Source organism: Dromaius novaehollandiae, chromosome 1, assembly GCF_036370855.1.
Source record: "Dromaius novaehollandiae isolate bDroNov1 chromosome 1, bDroNov1.hap1, whole genome shotgun sequence".
Lineage (NCBI taxonomy): Eukaryota > Metazoa > Chordata > Aves > Casuariiformes > Dromaiidae > Dromaius > Dromaius novaehollandiae.
In genome coordinates, this window is record NC_088098.1 from 217,129,316 (window position 1) to 217,144,775 (window position 15,460).

Below are 15,460 nucleotides of genomic sequence, written 5' to 3' on the forward strand. Positions count from 1 at the left end.
AGAAAGAACAAATCACCCATCAGCTAACATACAGCTACAGTTAACCATGTATACAGCTTGACATATATTATCATTCAAGTCCTTGGCTTTAAGAGCTCTCTAAATAATACTGGGCATGAAATCTATATTCTGGCTTGACCACTAACATGTCATGCAATTCTGGCCAAATCACTTAAACTTATGACGCATTCTCTCTTCCAGCTATATAAAAATAGGACACATTTCTCTATCTCAGTCATGATTTTAGTAAAATAGAGGTCTTTGGATGAATGACACCATACAAAGTATATTAATACTCAAACTAGAAATGCATTGATGATAGGTAAATTGAAGCCATCTTGCAAGCCCTTAAGATTTCTCACTGTTTTAAGTCCCACTCATCCATTTTGCAATCATTTAGTATTTGTCAGACCAGCTTCCCATGGAGACATCTATATTATCATACAGCACAGAGGGTCAAACCTCTTCAAGAAAAAACTGGGACGTAAGCTCCACAGAGAAAAGGAGTAGACCTGAAAGAAAAATACTGTGGGAAAAAAACAGATTAAATAAAAACTGCATTCACATGTCCATGTAATTACAGTGGGTAGAATTTGAAAGGATGTTTGCTCCCAAGGGAGCAATGATGTGTACTCTAGCCCTCCTACACCATAGAAGCTTTGCTTCTCCTGTCATTAAGTGAGAAGTTGCATCTCATTCTGTCCAACTTGCCTAGCAGCAGCAATGAAAAACTACTGAAGAGACAGGAAGAAAATCATTAATGGGTAAAGAGACTTAAACAAGAGATATTTGGATAGACACTAAGTGACAGAAAAGTCACAGCTGGGTTTTTTATTACCTTCTCCTCCCCACCCCCAAAAATGCCTCCACATTCTTCAGGGAACAGATTTTCTCAGTTTAGCATACACAGAACGTCACTAACTGTAAATAACTCATGAAACATGCTTTTGTTTGACGAAGACCCATTTTTGGCTTCATGGTGTACTTTTATAAATTGCTGTCGTCTCAGGCTTATCCCAGAACTTGCGGGTTAGCAACAATAATTGCTCCCCTAGAATTTAACAGCTTGGCTCAGCTTCAACTGACTTGTCAGCAAACGCTACACAGCGAGGGGCTGCAGGGCCAAGAGAATAAGAGACGACCACTGCCTCCGGCCCCTCTTGTCAATCCCAGCCTCGTTTAAAGTTTTGTGGTCTTTGTTTCCGAGGGCAGCATAAAATAGCGTCCTAAACTACGCGCGGTCCTACACTCCACAAGTGCCTCTTCACTCCACTACAGAACCTCTTGGGGCTCAGCTTTATCACTATTATTTTTAGAAGAGCCTAGCACCTGCTAGATTTTCCCCACAGATACATTTGGTTTGTGATGGTCTGGTAGCAAACGCTGAAAAAAACCTGGTAGCCTTAATTGATATCACTTAGAAGTGCATAAGAGGCCTATCCTTTCAAACCACAGACCATCCTGCCACAAGTAGCGTAGAAGCTACTTCAGCAGAACGTAACACAAATGCTATTTTGAAAGGTTTTTCAACTAAAAAGCTTTGGAGATTCAGCAGTTAAGAATCTGGCTGACGTACCTACTCCTATTCACTGCAGTCAAACAGATTCGTCCTGCAATGGAAGACATCGTAATAGAGGGACCTTACAGAAGACAGTATGATGGATTAATTTACCTGGTAGGTGTTGTCAAAGCTGTCATACATGAACCGGGTGATCAAGGAAGTCTTCCCGACTAAAAGAAAAAGAAGAAAAAAAAGGTTCAAGGAACAAATTTCAGTGCAAGTTTGAAACAAGTTCAAAGCGGTTTCAGGAGGAGTTTTACTCATCGAGTCCCACGGATCTGCACTGGGAAACTAAGCTTCCCACAGGAGAAAGAGCACGCACTTGACTTTGCAATTGCAGAGTCACCAGTGCACACATTTTTTTCCAAAAAAGACAGGTTCCCGTATCATTCCTGAGCATCAGTTTTACACTTTAAATATTCATGTTTCAAGCCAAAACTGATTCTTTTTCCTCTGTTCCAGTTTCCACCAAGTCATTCAGAAATTTTAGCTGAATTACATGAACAAACAGAATGGGTCTGAAAACCTCTGCAGCAAAGTGTTAACAAGATAGCCGATTTCTTTTACGAACTGAAAGAGCTATGTCACTTTAGACTACGTTTTATTACAGATCTCCTCAATACCACACTCCGCATACCACCTGTGGCGGACCAATGAATGAATCTTTTTGCCTTAAACATTTCTTGGTGCATGGGGTGCAGGCAGGCCATAACCCCAAACAAGCCATCTGTCCCTGGCAGACTGGGCTGCTGCGACCCCCGAGATGGTCTCCCTGCGACCACCCTGGACACACCGAGCCTGCACTGAACGAGACCACAATCGGGCAGAGACTTTGGGATCTGGACTGTAAATCATTGTCCGTTTTTAGCACAACTTCTATAAAACGTGCTTGGCATGAGTGGCTAAATTTGCTGAAGCCTTAGGCCACACTCCCTACAGTTCGGTGAGAAAGGGCCCCAGAGCTGGTGCAGGCGGGAATGATAAGGGAGTTACCAGCAATTTGCATCTGAAACAGTGCTAATTGCTGGAGTTACCATCTCTTTGTCAGGACCTTGAGAGACAATAGCAGAACCCGAGGAATGGAGACACACCTGTGGAAGAAACTGCAGCAGAAAACAGCCTGCCTAGGAACGAGGATGAGATCCAGTAAGGAGCAGGAGACCCCAGACCCAGAAAATTACTATTGGTCCAAACTACCGCGGGTGGGGTGGAGAGCTTAGACTGGAAGGTATAATTGTCCAGGGATTTCTTTGTTCGGGGCCCCTCTTCGGAGGTATCCAACTCGAGCTGTGTGAAGAGGACCCACCTACCACCAGACGGAAGCAACCCCCCCCCCACTGCTGAGACTCCCAAAGGAAGAGGACCAACGGGACAACGCTGGATCCACGGGTGGTGATATCTTTTCTCTCTCTCTCCCCCCTCTCTTTTTCCCTCTCCTTTGTTGAATCTGTTTGAAACATGTGGCACGGGACTTGTCTAGCTAGCTGATCCTATTTGACCACATGCCTTATCTCTGTGTTAATAAATCTTAAAACTGGTTGGCTGGTGTCATTTCACCTTAATTCAGTCCAAGGGCATCACGAACTTGGTCGTTTGGCCCCAACGGGAGGGAGGTCGTCCTGAACAACTCCCTTCGGGCTGCGATACCACCATGTGGTATAATGTCCATTATCCCCATGCCACGATCCGCCCCAGGGACGGCTGCTGTTCACGACTGGCGTATTTGCCATTTTGAGTCCGCCTCGTGTCGGCACGAAGGGCTTTTCAGCATCCGGAGCAAATCAGCACTGCAAGCAGAAGGTGTCAGTGCAGTATACGTGGGCACACCCGACGGCGCAAAAAACCACGGCAAAACCTTCCCTTTGGCCGGTCTCTAGCATACCAAGGCCATTTATGATGCTGTCACATCTCAGTAATTGCCACTCAACCTGGTCAAATTAAACCTCGGGTATGTTAACTCATGTCAAACCTCTCATTTCACAATCAAGACCTACATACGCTGCGTGTATCAGTAACTCTGCTTTTGCAGCACTCTGGCCAGGTATCGGACTACCCCGTAACCTCATTTACCTTAAAAGAAGAGCAATAGGAGGTTCGGTTTAAAATAATCATCGTCACAACAGCTCCTTGCTACACTTTGTAAGAACCAAGATACAGCTGAGCTGGGGCAAAGCATAACTCATGCCTTATGGATAATTTTTTCCTATTCCACGTCATCCTCGCCTAGAACGGACAAGCAAGAATATACAGGAACCAGAACCTCCGAAGCTGCCTCATCTCAACATGTTTGTTTAAATACCCTTAACTGTACGTAGCTCATCTAGCTAACAGCTGAAGCTGTTCAAAAATTCATCACCTCCAGCTGTTTTTTTAAAGAGCAAAACAAACAAGAAACCCCTCAGCTTGAATCTGCAGTCTCCCACCACGAAGCCGGCAGGGAAAACCACGTCAGCGTGTCTCATTTGTTGCAGCATGAAGCGTATTAGGGAGCAGCTCGTCCATGAAGAGAACAGTTTCCGGCAGAAAGGTGGTAGCAAACAGTCTGCAGGGTCTGCAACATCTTCTGCTCCATCTAGAGCTGCAAGAAAATGTCCGACCATACCTGCATTTCCAGGGCTGGGCAGGAGACACATACTGCTCTTGGAGAATCACTACATGTTAATTTTTTCTAAATCCATTCCAAATCCATAGGTATAATCGGGTTTCCCACAATGTTATAAAAGGTGCCTTTGCAGAGACAAAGCAAATATTCCCTTCAAGGGGTAGATTTTTTGGAAGTGACGCATCCCAGAGAGGCAGGATTCCTGAACCCAGTGCTCAGGATTTATCCTGGGGATTTATGGAACAAGAGCGGGAGGCTGGTGCGGGACAAACAGCCACAAGCATTAAGGGGGGGGAGGATTTCACCCTAGAAAGAGCAACAGCGACTATCCCCAAGGGACAGAGATGAGCCGATCCAATACCTTCCCGCTGCAGCGCCTGTCATAAAACTTAGGAATGGCTTGGCAGCACCACGAACAAGCCGTTTTTTCCTCGCATAGGCACTGCTGCAGAGCAAATAAATTTACATTCCCCTTGCACTTCCAGAAAGTAATCAACCCCATAAAATAACATGCTTTGCTAGTCACAGCCCTGAAGAACACGCTCAGAGCATTTTGAAATCTAGCAATATTTGCCTTCCCACTGCGCACCACGATCTCACTCTAGAAACACTAAAATTTATATTTTTTATTCCTTGAGCTTCCGCACTGTGCCTTCACTCATGCACACAAAAGGGGAGGTAGAGGGGGAAATAGGGTGCAGCTTGGCTTGCTTAAATTTAAATATCTGCTGCAACCCACAACTGGATAAAGTGTCTTAATTCACTCCAGCTTGAAGACATCTCTTTCCCAAACAAGGTTCTTACATACGGCCATGGGCACCTTGTCACATTAGTACTAGTACTAGCTGCTTACAGGTTTAATTCCACTTTCCCCAAACACTGCCAAATTTATTGAATTGCCAATTTATTGAATGAGGGTACACAGCAGAGTTTGAATCCCATTCTGTTACATATTTTTATTTACTTTCTATTAAATTCGAAGGCGGAATCAATTCGGGAGAGCCTGCAAATTAATCTCTTGGTACAACTTCAGTGCAAGTACGTCCAAGACATTAGTTGGCCATGCAGTACCATACAACATCCTTTAGGCCAAAATGTTTCTATGCTGCTGGGACAAAAAACGTTAACATTATCCCTGGAAAAATCAGTGCGGGGAGGAGGGGAGGGCAGGAATACTGAGAATGGTGGTGTTTTATTTTCTGTTTTTATCTCAGGACATAGCTTTGGCTGGAACACTGAAGGAAGTGCTGCTAGACGTATTTAAGGCTAATTTACAGGAAATGAGGAAAAAAACAACTTAAAACAATTCAAGAGCTGAGAAAGAGCTCAGCTTGCACAGTTCACAGAAGGACTGAAAGGTGACTGATAAAGCAGCAAGGAAAAAGTGGTCTCTAGCCTCTTTTTTCCTTCCTCATAGATTTAACAGCTAAAAGCTGAGTCCAAACAAATTCCTACCACAAAAGGCATGTGATTATAAACTGGGAAGGACATTGAACTCTGAAATAAATGGAAAAGTAGTGGAGTCTTCGTTTCTCGGCATGCAGAGCTGAGGTCAGATGTCATTCCATCGTAGGGATTTACACACAAAGCATCCGAGGATTTTTTGAAGCAATGAAAGGTAAGAAAGTAAGTGTTTAACCAAAAAAATGGTTTTTTTTGTTCCAATACTGCACCTGAACACCAGTTCTGGAAGCTCCTCTATTCTGCCGCTATCTGAGCAACAGGAGGGGCGTGGGTTTCATGAGAAGAGTTTTCTACTCCTGCAAGCCAGTCCTTCCAATTCAACAAAAACAGAAAGCAAACATTAACCGGTTCCTATGCATGCAGCTGCAGCTCAGGTACCACTGCTTAAACAAGGGCACAGATTATCAGTGTGCACTGACTCCAATGGGGATTTAAGTGTATAGCCCTCTCTTACTTGCTTGGATGGTCGTCTTCAGCTGTAGCAGCTCTGGGAAAGTCTGGACCTAGAGATAGCTGGTGGCTTCCATACTGAGCTAGCTACTCCGCAGGCTGCCACTTTAACTCATCTTCTTAACCATTAAACCTAAACAGCAAAGAACTTAAAACACTCTATGAGGTCTGCATGATGTTTTTTATCCTGCGGGAGGGAGAGGGAAAGAAGTGTTTTACTGTAGAAGGCAGTACGTAGAAGCATTCAACTCCATTTATGTTGGTAAATCACAATGCTTTCAGCACCCTACGGGACAAGAAGTAGGCTAGCCTAAACGATATGCACAATAGGAAAGTCCTAAAAGGAAAGGTTTGACAACTGCCTCGTCGCAGAAGCATAACTAGATGTCCAAATACCAGTATCTTTCTAAATCAACCACTGAATCGGTGATAACAGCAGCAAAGTATGTGAGACACATAATTGAGTTGAGCGGCTAACGTGTGAAGTTTCTATCAGCTAAGCTGCCATTAACTACGCGGGCCCATATCCAAAGCCTGCAGCAGCTAATTGAGTCAACTGGATCGATACTCTTTGTCTGCAAGCCTTGAGCCACCGCCTAGCACTTATTTCAGAAAGCGCATTCATCTACAAGACGAAATCAATACACTAATCTCATAGTTCGAGCAACTTTGATCTGACAGCAGTTACTGGAGAGATTTCAAGGTCGCTCATCTTGCTTCTTGGGAGAGCACGCGAAGCCTCCCGAGCAGGACAGCGCGCTGGTGACGTGCGCGTCCGGCAGCAGCCACCGCCACTGATGAATAGGGCGTACCAACAAGTCCCCGGTGCCAGCACATGCAGGACGCAGGCGATGGGCTCCCGCTGGCAGTGCTCCGTGCTGTAACGAGTCACAGGGGAGACTCGTGTGGGAGCCAGGCAGGGAGGAGGCCTGCTAGGCAATACAAATTGCCTCCTGCCGACGCCAGATGAGAAGGTCATTCGTCACCAGAAACAAAGGGTGTAATCCCAAAGTTTCCCCTTCCCTTTGCAAGGCCTCTTGGAGGACACGCGGTGAAGGGACAAATCCCAGTGACACTACAATTTCCTTTCCTAATTTAGGCAGCTTATCATCATCTTCAATGGGAGTTTTTTGAAGATACTTCTTTCCTGGGACACACCACAACATAGCTTAACCGGCAGGAATCGAGGTGCTCACAAGGAACAGCCTTTTTTTTCCCCGTGAAGCCAAAGATACTTCAGCTGCTGGCCTCCAACCAAGTTTCACAGTCACGTGCTTTGCTGATACTTGAGAGTCCATACACGAAAGAACCATGGAAATTCAGACATTTAAAAAAAAAAAAAAAAAATCAAATGCTTGAGATAAGAGAACAGGCTAGTCCAGAGCTAGAGAAAAACACCAAGGCAACAAGAGGAAAAAGCACAGCTAAAAACAATGTACTGAATCACGAATGCGTGAAAAGCATTTTCAGGGCTTTATTTTCAAAGCAGCCCCCAAAAGGGGGAAGTTCATACTTGACTTAGTGATCTGTATGAACCAGTACTCAAGAAAATTATTTTTAGATACGTCAGCCAGAATTCTTAATACAGAAATTAAAGTGATTAAAGCAGGGGTTTATTTGTGTGTGTGTTTTTTTTTTATAATCCTCCTCTATCCTTCACTGTCATGCTATGGAAATTTTACCCAGTCCCCCCCAAAGCAATGAACAAAACTCATTCATTATGCTGAAGACCCTGCCAGAGCCAGCCGACTGCATTCATCTAACAAATTCCCAATAAGATTAAGTTCATTCATAATCAAAGCTGAGGAGCTCGGAAGATAGCATCAAATCCAGTCGCGCAGAGCAGAGGTCCAGGGAGAGCTCATGTGGTCTAACCCCTTACACTAACTCAATGCCATAATCATGAAATTTTTTTTACCCTGAGGTATTTTTCATTGATTTCACTTCTGCTCTGCTGTCAAGCCTCTTTTATTCTGCCATTTCTCTCCTGATGCAAGGTGCCAGATGAGATCAGACCAAAGGGCTATCTGATCCAATACTTTGTATCTGTCAGTGTCCAGTATATCTAAAAAAAAAGCCAGAAAAAAACTGCAAAGAATAAAACTTCTTGAAATACATGCCTAATTCTACTCGCAATATGTAGCTTTGGTTACAACTAAAAAATACAAAATCTGGTTACAAAAAAGCTCAGGTATTTTCAGTAAAAAGAAGTGACTGTATTTTAGTCACTATTTTATTATTGCAACAGGTAATATCAAATGCACAATTATCACACATTTTCCAAATATGTTTCGGCTACCACAGATAAAACCGGCTGCAGGATGCCCTTCCAGCCCTGTTTCTGGGACTGACTGGCTGCTGCCATCGACTCGAGGAAATAGGAGCATTTTGTACTGTTGACACCGCAAAAAAAGTGCAAGCCACCTCAGCACGACTTCAGCGGTTCTTGCTTTACCCCAAAGCAGCAATGGCTTCTTTATATACCAACAAAAGAGAGACCATTTCAACCATTTAAGATAATTTATTCACAATCTAGATTTTTAATTAGGCTGGAAGTTTTACTTTGTCCTTTTACACAGATTTGCTTCTTGGAGAAGAAATTTAAGATTGTTAGAATCTTAACTTCAAACGTGCAGAGAGTTAAGAGGAAAAAAACCCCAAGACCTAGAAAAACAGCAGCTTTTAATAAAAGTTTTAGTAATTTGAGATGTTCCATCATTTTCTACCATGAATATATTTTTATTTCCCTCATCCCAGAGAACAGAGGTAATTCACTTCTATGATTTTGCTATTTTTGATATTCATCTAAAACCAATGAATAGACTAAAGCTTGCAGCCTAGATCAAACAGACACAAAGACCAGCAAAAGCAATTAAAGTGTCTACAGTGAATCCGTCAGCTTCAGGAGGAGTCCAGCAAAGAGGACCCTCGAGCGGCCTGACTAGCGAGTCCAGTGAATCTCCTCCCAGCAGTATTGCCATGTCCGACGGTAGCTGCGAGCTCTTGGACAAATGAAACTAGCAGCTACGTTATTGCACTAGACAGGAACCACGGGCGAGGGAGAATCTGCGGCTAACTTGCCGACGAAAAACATTTCAGTAGTTATGTATTTCTTTGAAGGTTCAGCATGCGTTTTGGTCCATCATCAGGAAAAGCCCCAACCAGATGGGAAGGTTTTTTTGGCAGTTTACGCAGTTTTTATGGCATCCTACATAGGAAAGCAATTCTAGAAAGCCAGACACAATCAATAACAACATCAAACAACTGCGCTCGACCTTTCTGGGCCAATGAACCACTGCCAATCCTTAATTTCTTCTCAGGTCACCACCCACCCACACATAACAAAGCTTCTCTTTTCTTTTTTTAATAATTAAAAGCTATCGAGAACTGCTTGATATGGTACTGGATCAATTACTTTGCCCACAGGGACTGCCAATAGTCTACAGCTCTGAATTTGAGACTCGCTGGCTTGCAACTAGGAGGAAAGGAGGTAAGTTTACATAGCAGCACTAAGTTGCATCCTACAACTGGAGGTGGGGGAGCAAGAGGCAGGCTCAAGCTGCCATCAACAGCACCTTGATCCGACTCTTCCTCCTTCTCTCTTCCTTTTCCTCCCCAAATTAAAGCAGAGTGACAGATCAGGACAGTAAAACACAGGTGAAACATTAAAATTCATGAGTTTAAGATTTGTCAGGATTTTCTCTTCTATAATTCTACCTGTCTTTGAGGAGATGCATCATCTTTCACAGTTCAGGTCCCCTCTATGCTTTACCTTAAAAACAAAAAAGAAAAAAACTGCCCTTATGGGCTCCAGTGCTGAAAGGGACCGTTCACATTATACTTTGTGTCAGCTTGGAGTGACCAGGTATTACTTGTTATCAGGAGTTTTAACCCAAACAAGTCCCTGGGAGTTCCCAGCTGAGATTTCCCACAGGGCAAGTTCACTCCCTTCGCAGCAGCCTGTCCAGCCTTAACCAGTGACCTGCGGGGAAAAGAGGCATTTGGCGTTTTCACGTTTTCTACTAGGTTTGTCAGTCACCAGCTGACAAAATAACTGACCATTGCCAAAGACTAACTTTTAATGACTTCAATAAAAATAGTAACTCTACAAATATCAACCAACCTGGAGATACAAGAGACTTGTGGAAGCCCAAGGTAACCCTGAGCCATATCAAGCATATCAACCCTTCTTTTCCATCCCAAGTCATAATATTAGTTATTACACAGACTCACAACATCTCTACTAACCTTGAAGCCCTGAACACAGTGTAAACGTACATCAACACCCAATCCTCTGGCTCAGATGTGATGCCCATCTTGCATTTCTTTTTCAGGTAAGGTGCTGAGTTTTCTGATCCTCTTAATAAATCACCTTTTCATATGAATTGTAAGGTCTTCCCAGAAGCCCAGAAACACTATTACCCCAGTTTAAAAAATAAAATAAAATAAAAAGGGCTCTATACAAGATGGCGATGAATTTTGAGGTACGGCATCTGACAAATGAATCAGTGAAATGACCGATATGATAATTGACCTCAGAATTAGCACCTTCACAAACCAGAAACTGGAACATCACAGCAGCCTTTCAGCTCACTAGACAGCCCCAGTGTCAAGGAAAAGCCTGCGTTTAGAAATCAGAACAGACCATAAGCTAGGTACACAAGCCTAAAAGGACGGTAGGAAGTTTGCATGAATATTTATGACTGTCTGGTGCAGAACAGCAGGAAGGAAAGCAACAGAGTAGAGTGAAATGGCATGATATAACGAGGAATGACACCTACCTAGCAGATGAACACACATAAAGCTATTATGTGAACGGCTGATATCATCTGCAGCTTCTCACATGGTACAATAATAGGGACACAAAGAAAGGAAGCAAGTCAATTTTCACACTCGCACCATTTTAAGCACTGAGTATATGAAAAAGATACAACACTCCTGCACTTCGCATCTGCTGCTGTTACACTCAGTGCGTTGCCTTTCAGAGACTGGGGGGACATATGATCTCCCTGAAGGATTTTGAAGAGTTACTGCAAAAATATCGATTATTGATTTTTGTTATAGCCCCAAGAAGTCAGTGAAATTTGCAACTCCTTAAATCCATCGACGTGGTTAAATGTCATTAAAGTAAAACAGCAGACACCCCTAAAGCTGTTCGTCATTCCTGAGACCAAGATTCAACCCTTCTCCCCAACCGCAGCCATTCAAAGATGAACTTTTCAATGGCTTCTAACAGAAACTGATGCATACGCATTTCAGGTGACGTTGAAAATTACACAAAAAAATCTCGCCAGCGTTTGAGACCTTGCTGTTAGACATGCCCTGCCTCCTCAAAAGCAAAGGGGAAATGCAGTTTTACCGCGATCCAGATGTCAGAGCAGAGCAAAGGGGGTTTATCTCCACTCGCTCTCTCCAGGCAATAACCCCCGCAAACAAGCACTCTCATGCCTGGTGTTTGGCCAACTGCTCTTCCCTGTCAAGTATTTCCATAATTTACAAAAAAGGGACCAATTACTTCCTTATCTACAACAACCAGTAACAGAACGATTAACACTTCAGTAACTGCCTTATAAAACAAGATGACTATGAAAAAAACACGTTAGCCTGAAAACCTCATTAATTTTTTTGTTTCCGAGTACCTCCGAAGAGAACGTACACTGTGTCAGTCTCCAACTGGAAGGGGCCAGACCTGGCTTGCACCACGATACTTCACCCAAGACAAAAGGAACTGAGGTTTAAGATGCTTTTCTGACCTACGAAACACTTTTGCCAGGGTCTGGCTGATGGTGTGCCCAGTGAGGCCTATTTCATTTGACCGCTGCTGTTACTTAGCTTAAAGTAACATTACAATTCTTCCACTCTGGTTTCTTCCATTCTTGCTAAGTAAACCACCAGCTCTGTTTTGAAGAGCTCAGATTTCAGCAGGAAAGGATCCTGGCTCGAGAGCAAAAACACCTTTGATAGCTCGAGAGCTAAAACACAACCTTTGATACACTTTGTTAGTGAGAACCTAGCTATTTATTTGCCCATCAAAGAGGAAGATTTTCATTCACTAGTCAAACCCTGCAGTTAGCAGATGATTTATTCCGATACATGCACATATATTTTACGCCCTTCAATCTGAGGGACCAGGGCTGAAGCAAAGGCTGGTGGAATCGAGGACTGAAAAGCTGTCTTGGCTGTAGCGACTGTCCTCCAGAAGGAACCTGCAAGAGGTTTTGGCACAAGTATTAACAGAAGAAAAATTCCGAGAGTATCATGCTCCAGGAGGAAGTTTCCCTTAAAACTGCCACAAAACAAACGTGAATATATTCAAGGGAACTTAAGAGATTCTTCATCTGCATTAATAGAAGAACTAATTTGTGTCAGACTTCTGCTCCCTGTACTTTTTTTTTTTTTTTAAACACTCTCATATTACTATGGGAGAGGGACACAAAACTCCATGAAACTCTACACCCACTACCTTGTCTTTAGGTAAAAGCCAATACAACTTGATGCAGAAAACCTTTGCAGAACTTCAGGATACACTCTCCTCAGAAGGAAAGAAAAACGTTTCCAATGCCAAACAGTTCAGGATTGGGTTATGTCCCAACTCTGAAGTTCACAGCCTTAAATTAGGTTAAATATCTGGATAGGAATGCACACTTCCTAGGTTTAAACCTAGCTGCATACTGTTAATGTCTCAGCCTCCAGAACAGAGATCACGTAGCTAGGCAGGGAAAGCTATTAGAAGACTGTTCTCATTTTCTTTAAGTGCAAAAAGTTTTCATCTTATTTCTGACTATGTAATATAAATTGTTCCAGTCTAGTTTCTATCGGGCACTCTGTTTCAGCTTTCTGCACACATTTGGCAAAAGAGCCAGTACCAGCCTCGCTTCTCATTCTGACCTCTCAAGTCGGACTTCCCTTCCCCAACAAAACCTCTTGCTCTTAACACTAAAAAAAGCTCAGAGATGAACTATGGAACACTATCGTGATTTTCACCACTCAAGAAGATGCAAGCTGACACACAAACAAACAGGAGGCACTGAAGACACGTCCTAGGATGTAACTTAAGGCGTGGAAGATACCGTGCTTCCAGCTGGCTGTTGAGTCTCTCTCTCAAGCCCAGGCTACAACGGTGGCCCCGTGGATCCCGGGAAACGCTTGTTTGCAGAACATCCCAGCAGCTAGGTCCTTTGGCACAACACCTGCCAGGGCACCCTTAATACGTTCTTCACTTGTTCTCAACAAGCCAACGCCAAATCCTGCTTTGGCCAGCCTCGGTGCCTGTGACGCGGCAGCTCTCGACCCACTGCATAAGCTACACTTGTAGCATGATACACGCGGTGATGTAATGCTAAGCGCGTGCTAAGCCTCACATACGTATTCTTGAATGACTCAAAATGGATGAGAAATTGCCTTCAACAAGCAGAGCAGCAACTCCTCTCAAGGACTCTGCCTTTTATAGAACCAATCCACCAAGACTCAAATGCCACACTATGAAGAAAACTGATTTTTACAGCTGACAGCCCGATATTGAAGGATGACTGGATAAAAATCTGCTGTGCCACTGATCTAAGTACTCAGTGCCATATGGATATATTTTATGCTGTCTCTAGGCATTTTAAGACCAGCAAGAGAAGCAAAGTTGTCACTTGTACTTAGTTTGGCAGGAACCAAAGCGAAAGGAGGAGACAAAAAAAAGGTATTTTCTTTTACGAAATTTTTTTTAAAAACCATCATTAGCCTGTTTGCTTGCTTTAGACATGTTCAGAATTCATATGTGAGCTCCACATTTTTGAGGAAAACGTTTTGATACCCGAAGGCAACGATACTGAAGCAAGTTCCTTTTCTATTAGCCTTCAGCGTAAAACTTAGTCACATACTAGGAGGGCAACAGCGTCAAGAACTGGTGTCACATACAATCTAGAAAGAGCTCCATGGTAGATGTTTTGCTAGATCGCCCATAAGCACATTCATCATCTGCGAGTTTTTCCTACCACAGCACTTCACAGGACCAAAGAAGAGCTGAGCTTGGAAGGGACCTCTGGAGTTAATGGCACCCAACCTTCCTCCCTCGACTGGCATCAACTACAGCAGGTTGCCCAGGACTGTGCCAAGGCAGGTTTTGAAGTATCTCCAAGGACAGAGACTCCACAGCCTCTCTGAACAACCTGTTCCAGTGTTCAACCACCCTCACAGTAAAAGGGGTTTTTTTTCCTTAATGTTTAAATGGAATTTCCTATGTTTGTGTGTGCCCGTTGCCTCTCCTCCTGTTGCTGCACATCAGTCTGGCTTCATCTGGTTTACACCCTCCCTTCAGATATTTATACACACTGAGAAGGATCAATTTGAGTCTTCTCGAAGGTGCAGGACTCATGAGGTTCACGAGGTTCCTCTCTGCCCACTTCTCCAGCCTGTTGGGGTCCCTCTGAATGACACCACGACCCTCTGGTGTATCAGCCCCTCCTCCCCAGTTTTGTATTGCTGCAAACTTGCTGAGGGTGCACTCTGTCCCATGGCTACGTCATTAGTGAAGATCTTAAATGGTACTGACCCCAGTATTGACCTCCGGGGTACGCCACTGACTGGCCTCCAGCTGGACTTTGTGCTGCTGATCACAGTCCTCTGAGCCCGGCAGTTCAGCCAGTTTTCAGTCCACCTCACTGTCCATTTGTCTAGTCCATATTTCATTAGTTCGTCCATAAGGATGTTACGGGAGAGTGTTGAGAGCCTTTCTGAAGTCAACGTAACCAACATCCGCCGCTCTGCCCTCATCGACTAAGCCATTCATCTCACTGGAGAAGGCTGTCAGGGTGGTCAAGCGTTGTTTCCTCAGGCATGAATTGAAAAGCAAGTTGCAGCATTCATTAAGGTAGGTCTCACCTCTGACAAATACCAGGAGCTGAATATTTTGAAGTGGTAAGTCTTCATGCTTGCAGTTTAGCAAAATTCTGGGGAGCACAACACTGCAAATAGCTCAAAACAAAAAACGACCAAAACCCCTCACTCCTCACTCCCTCCTAGCCAACCATTATTGTATGAATGCCATCTCTGCCCCAACGCCGCACTCGTGCTGTTTTGGTTAAAGAAGAAAACTAGGACATTTCTAAAGAAAAGCTGAACTCTAGTTAACTAAACACTTCTGTAGAAAGTTAGTCAATCTGCAAGCAAATCTCTGCCACTCATATTTTTGCATTAGGGACTAGAACATCTCTCAACCCAGTATATGTTTGTTTTTCTTAGGCATTCTGTAGGTTTCTAGCACTCAAATTAAAAATCAGTGCTTAAGAACAGAAAAGATTGCAACATGTTGTTCTGGAAGGTACAAAACATACGATGTGGCCCTCAGAACAGGCGAGCGAGTACAAGGAACGGTGGCTTGCAGCACTGACCAGTCA

At 43.7% G+C, this 15,460-nt stretch overlaps 1 protein-coding gene across 2 annotated transcripts in view; it reads right to left on the bottom strand.

Annotated features, from left to right (window-relative positions):
• Positions 1-15,460, bottom strand: part of RAB6A (RAB6A, member RAS oncogene family) — a 60,079-nt gene that overhangs the window by 21,475 nt on the left and 23,144 nt on the right. For both annotated transcript variants that reach the window (XM_064505237.1, XM_064505236.1), the window contains exon 2: positions 1,673-1,731. In XM_064505237.1, the coding sequence (XP_064361307.1) occupies positions 1,673-1,731 (59 nt within the window). The remainder of the gene's footprint in view (positions 1-1,672; positions 1,732-15,460) is intronic.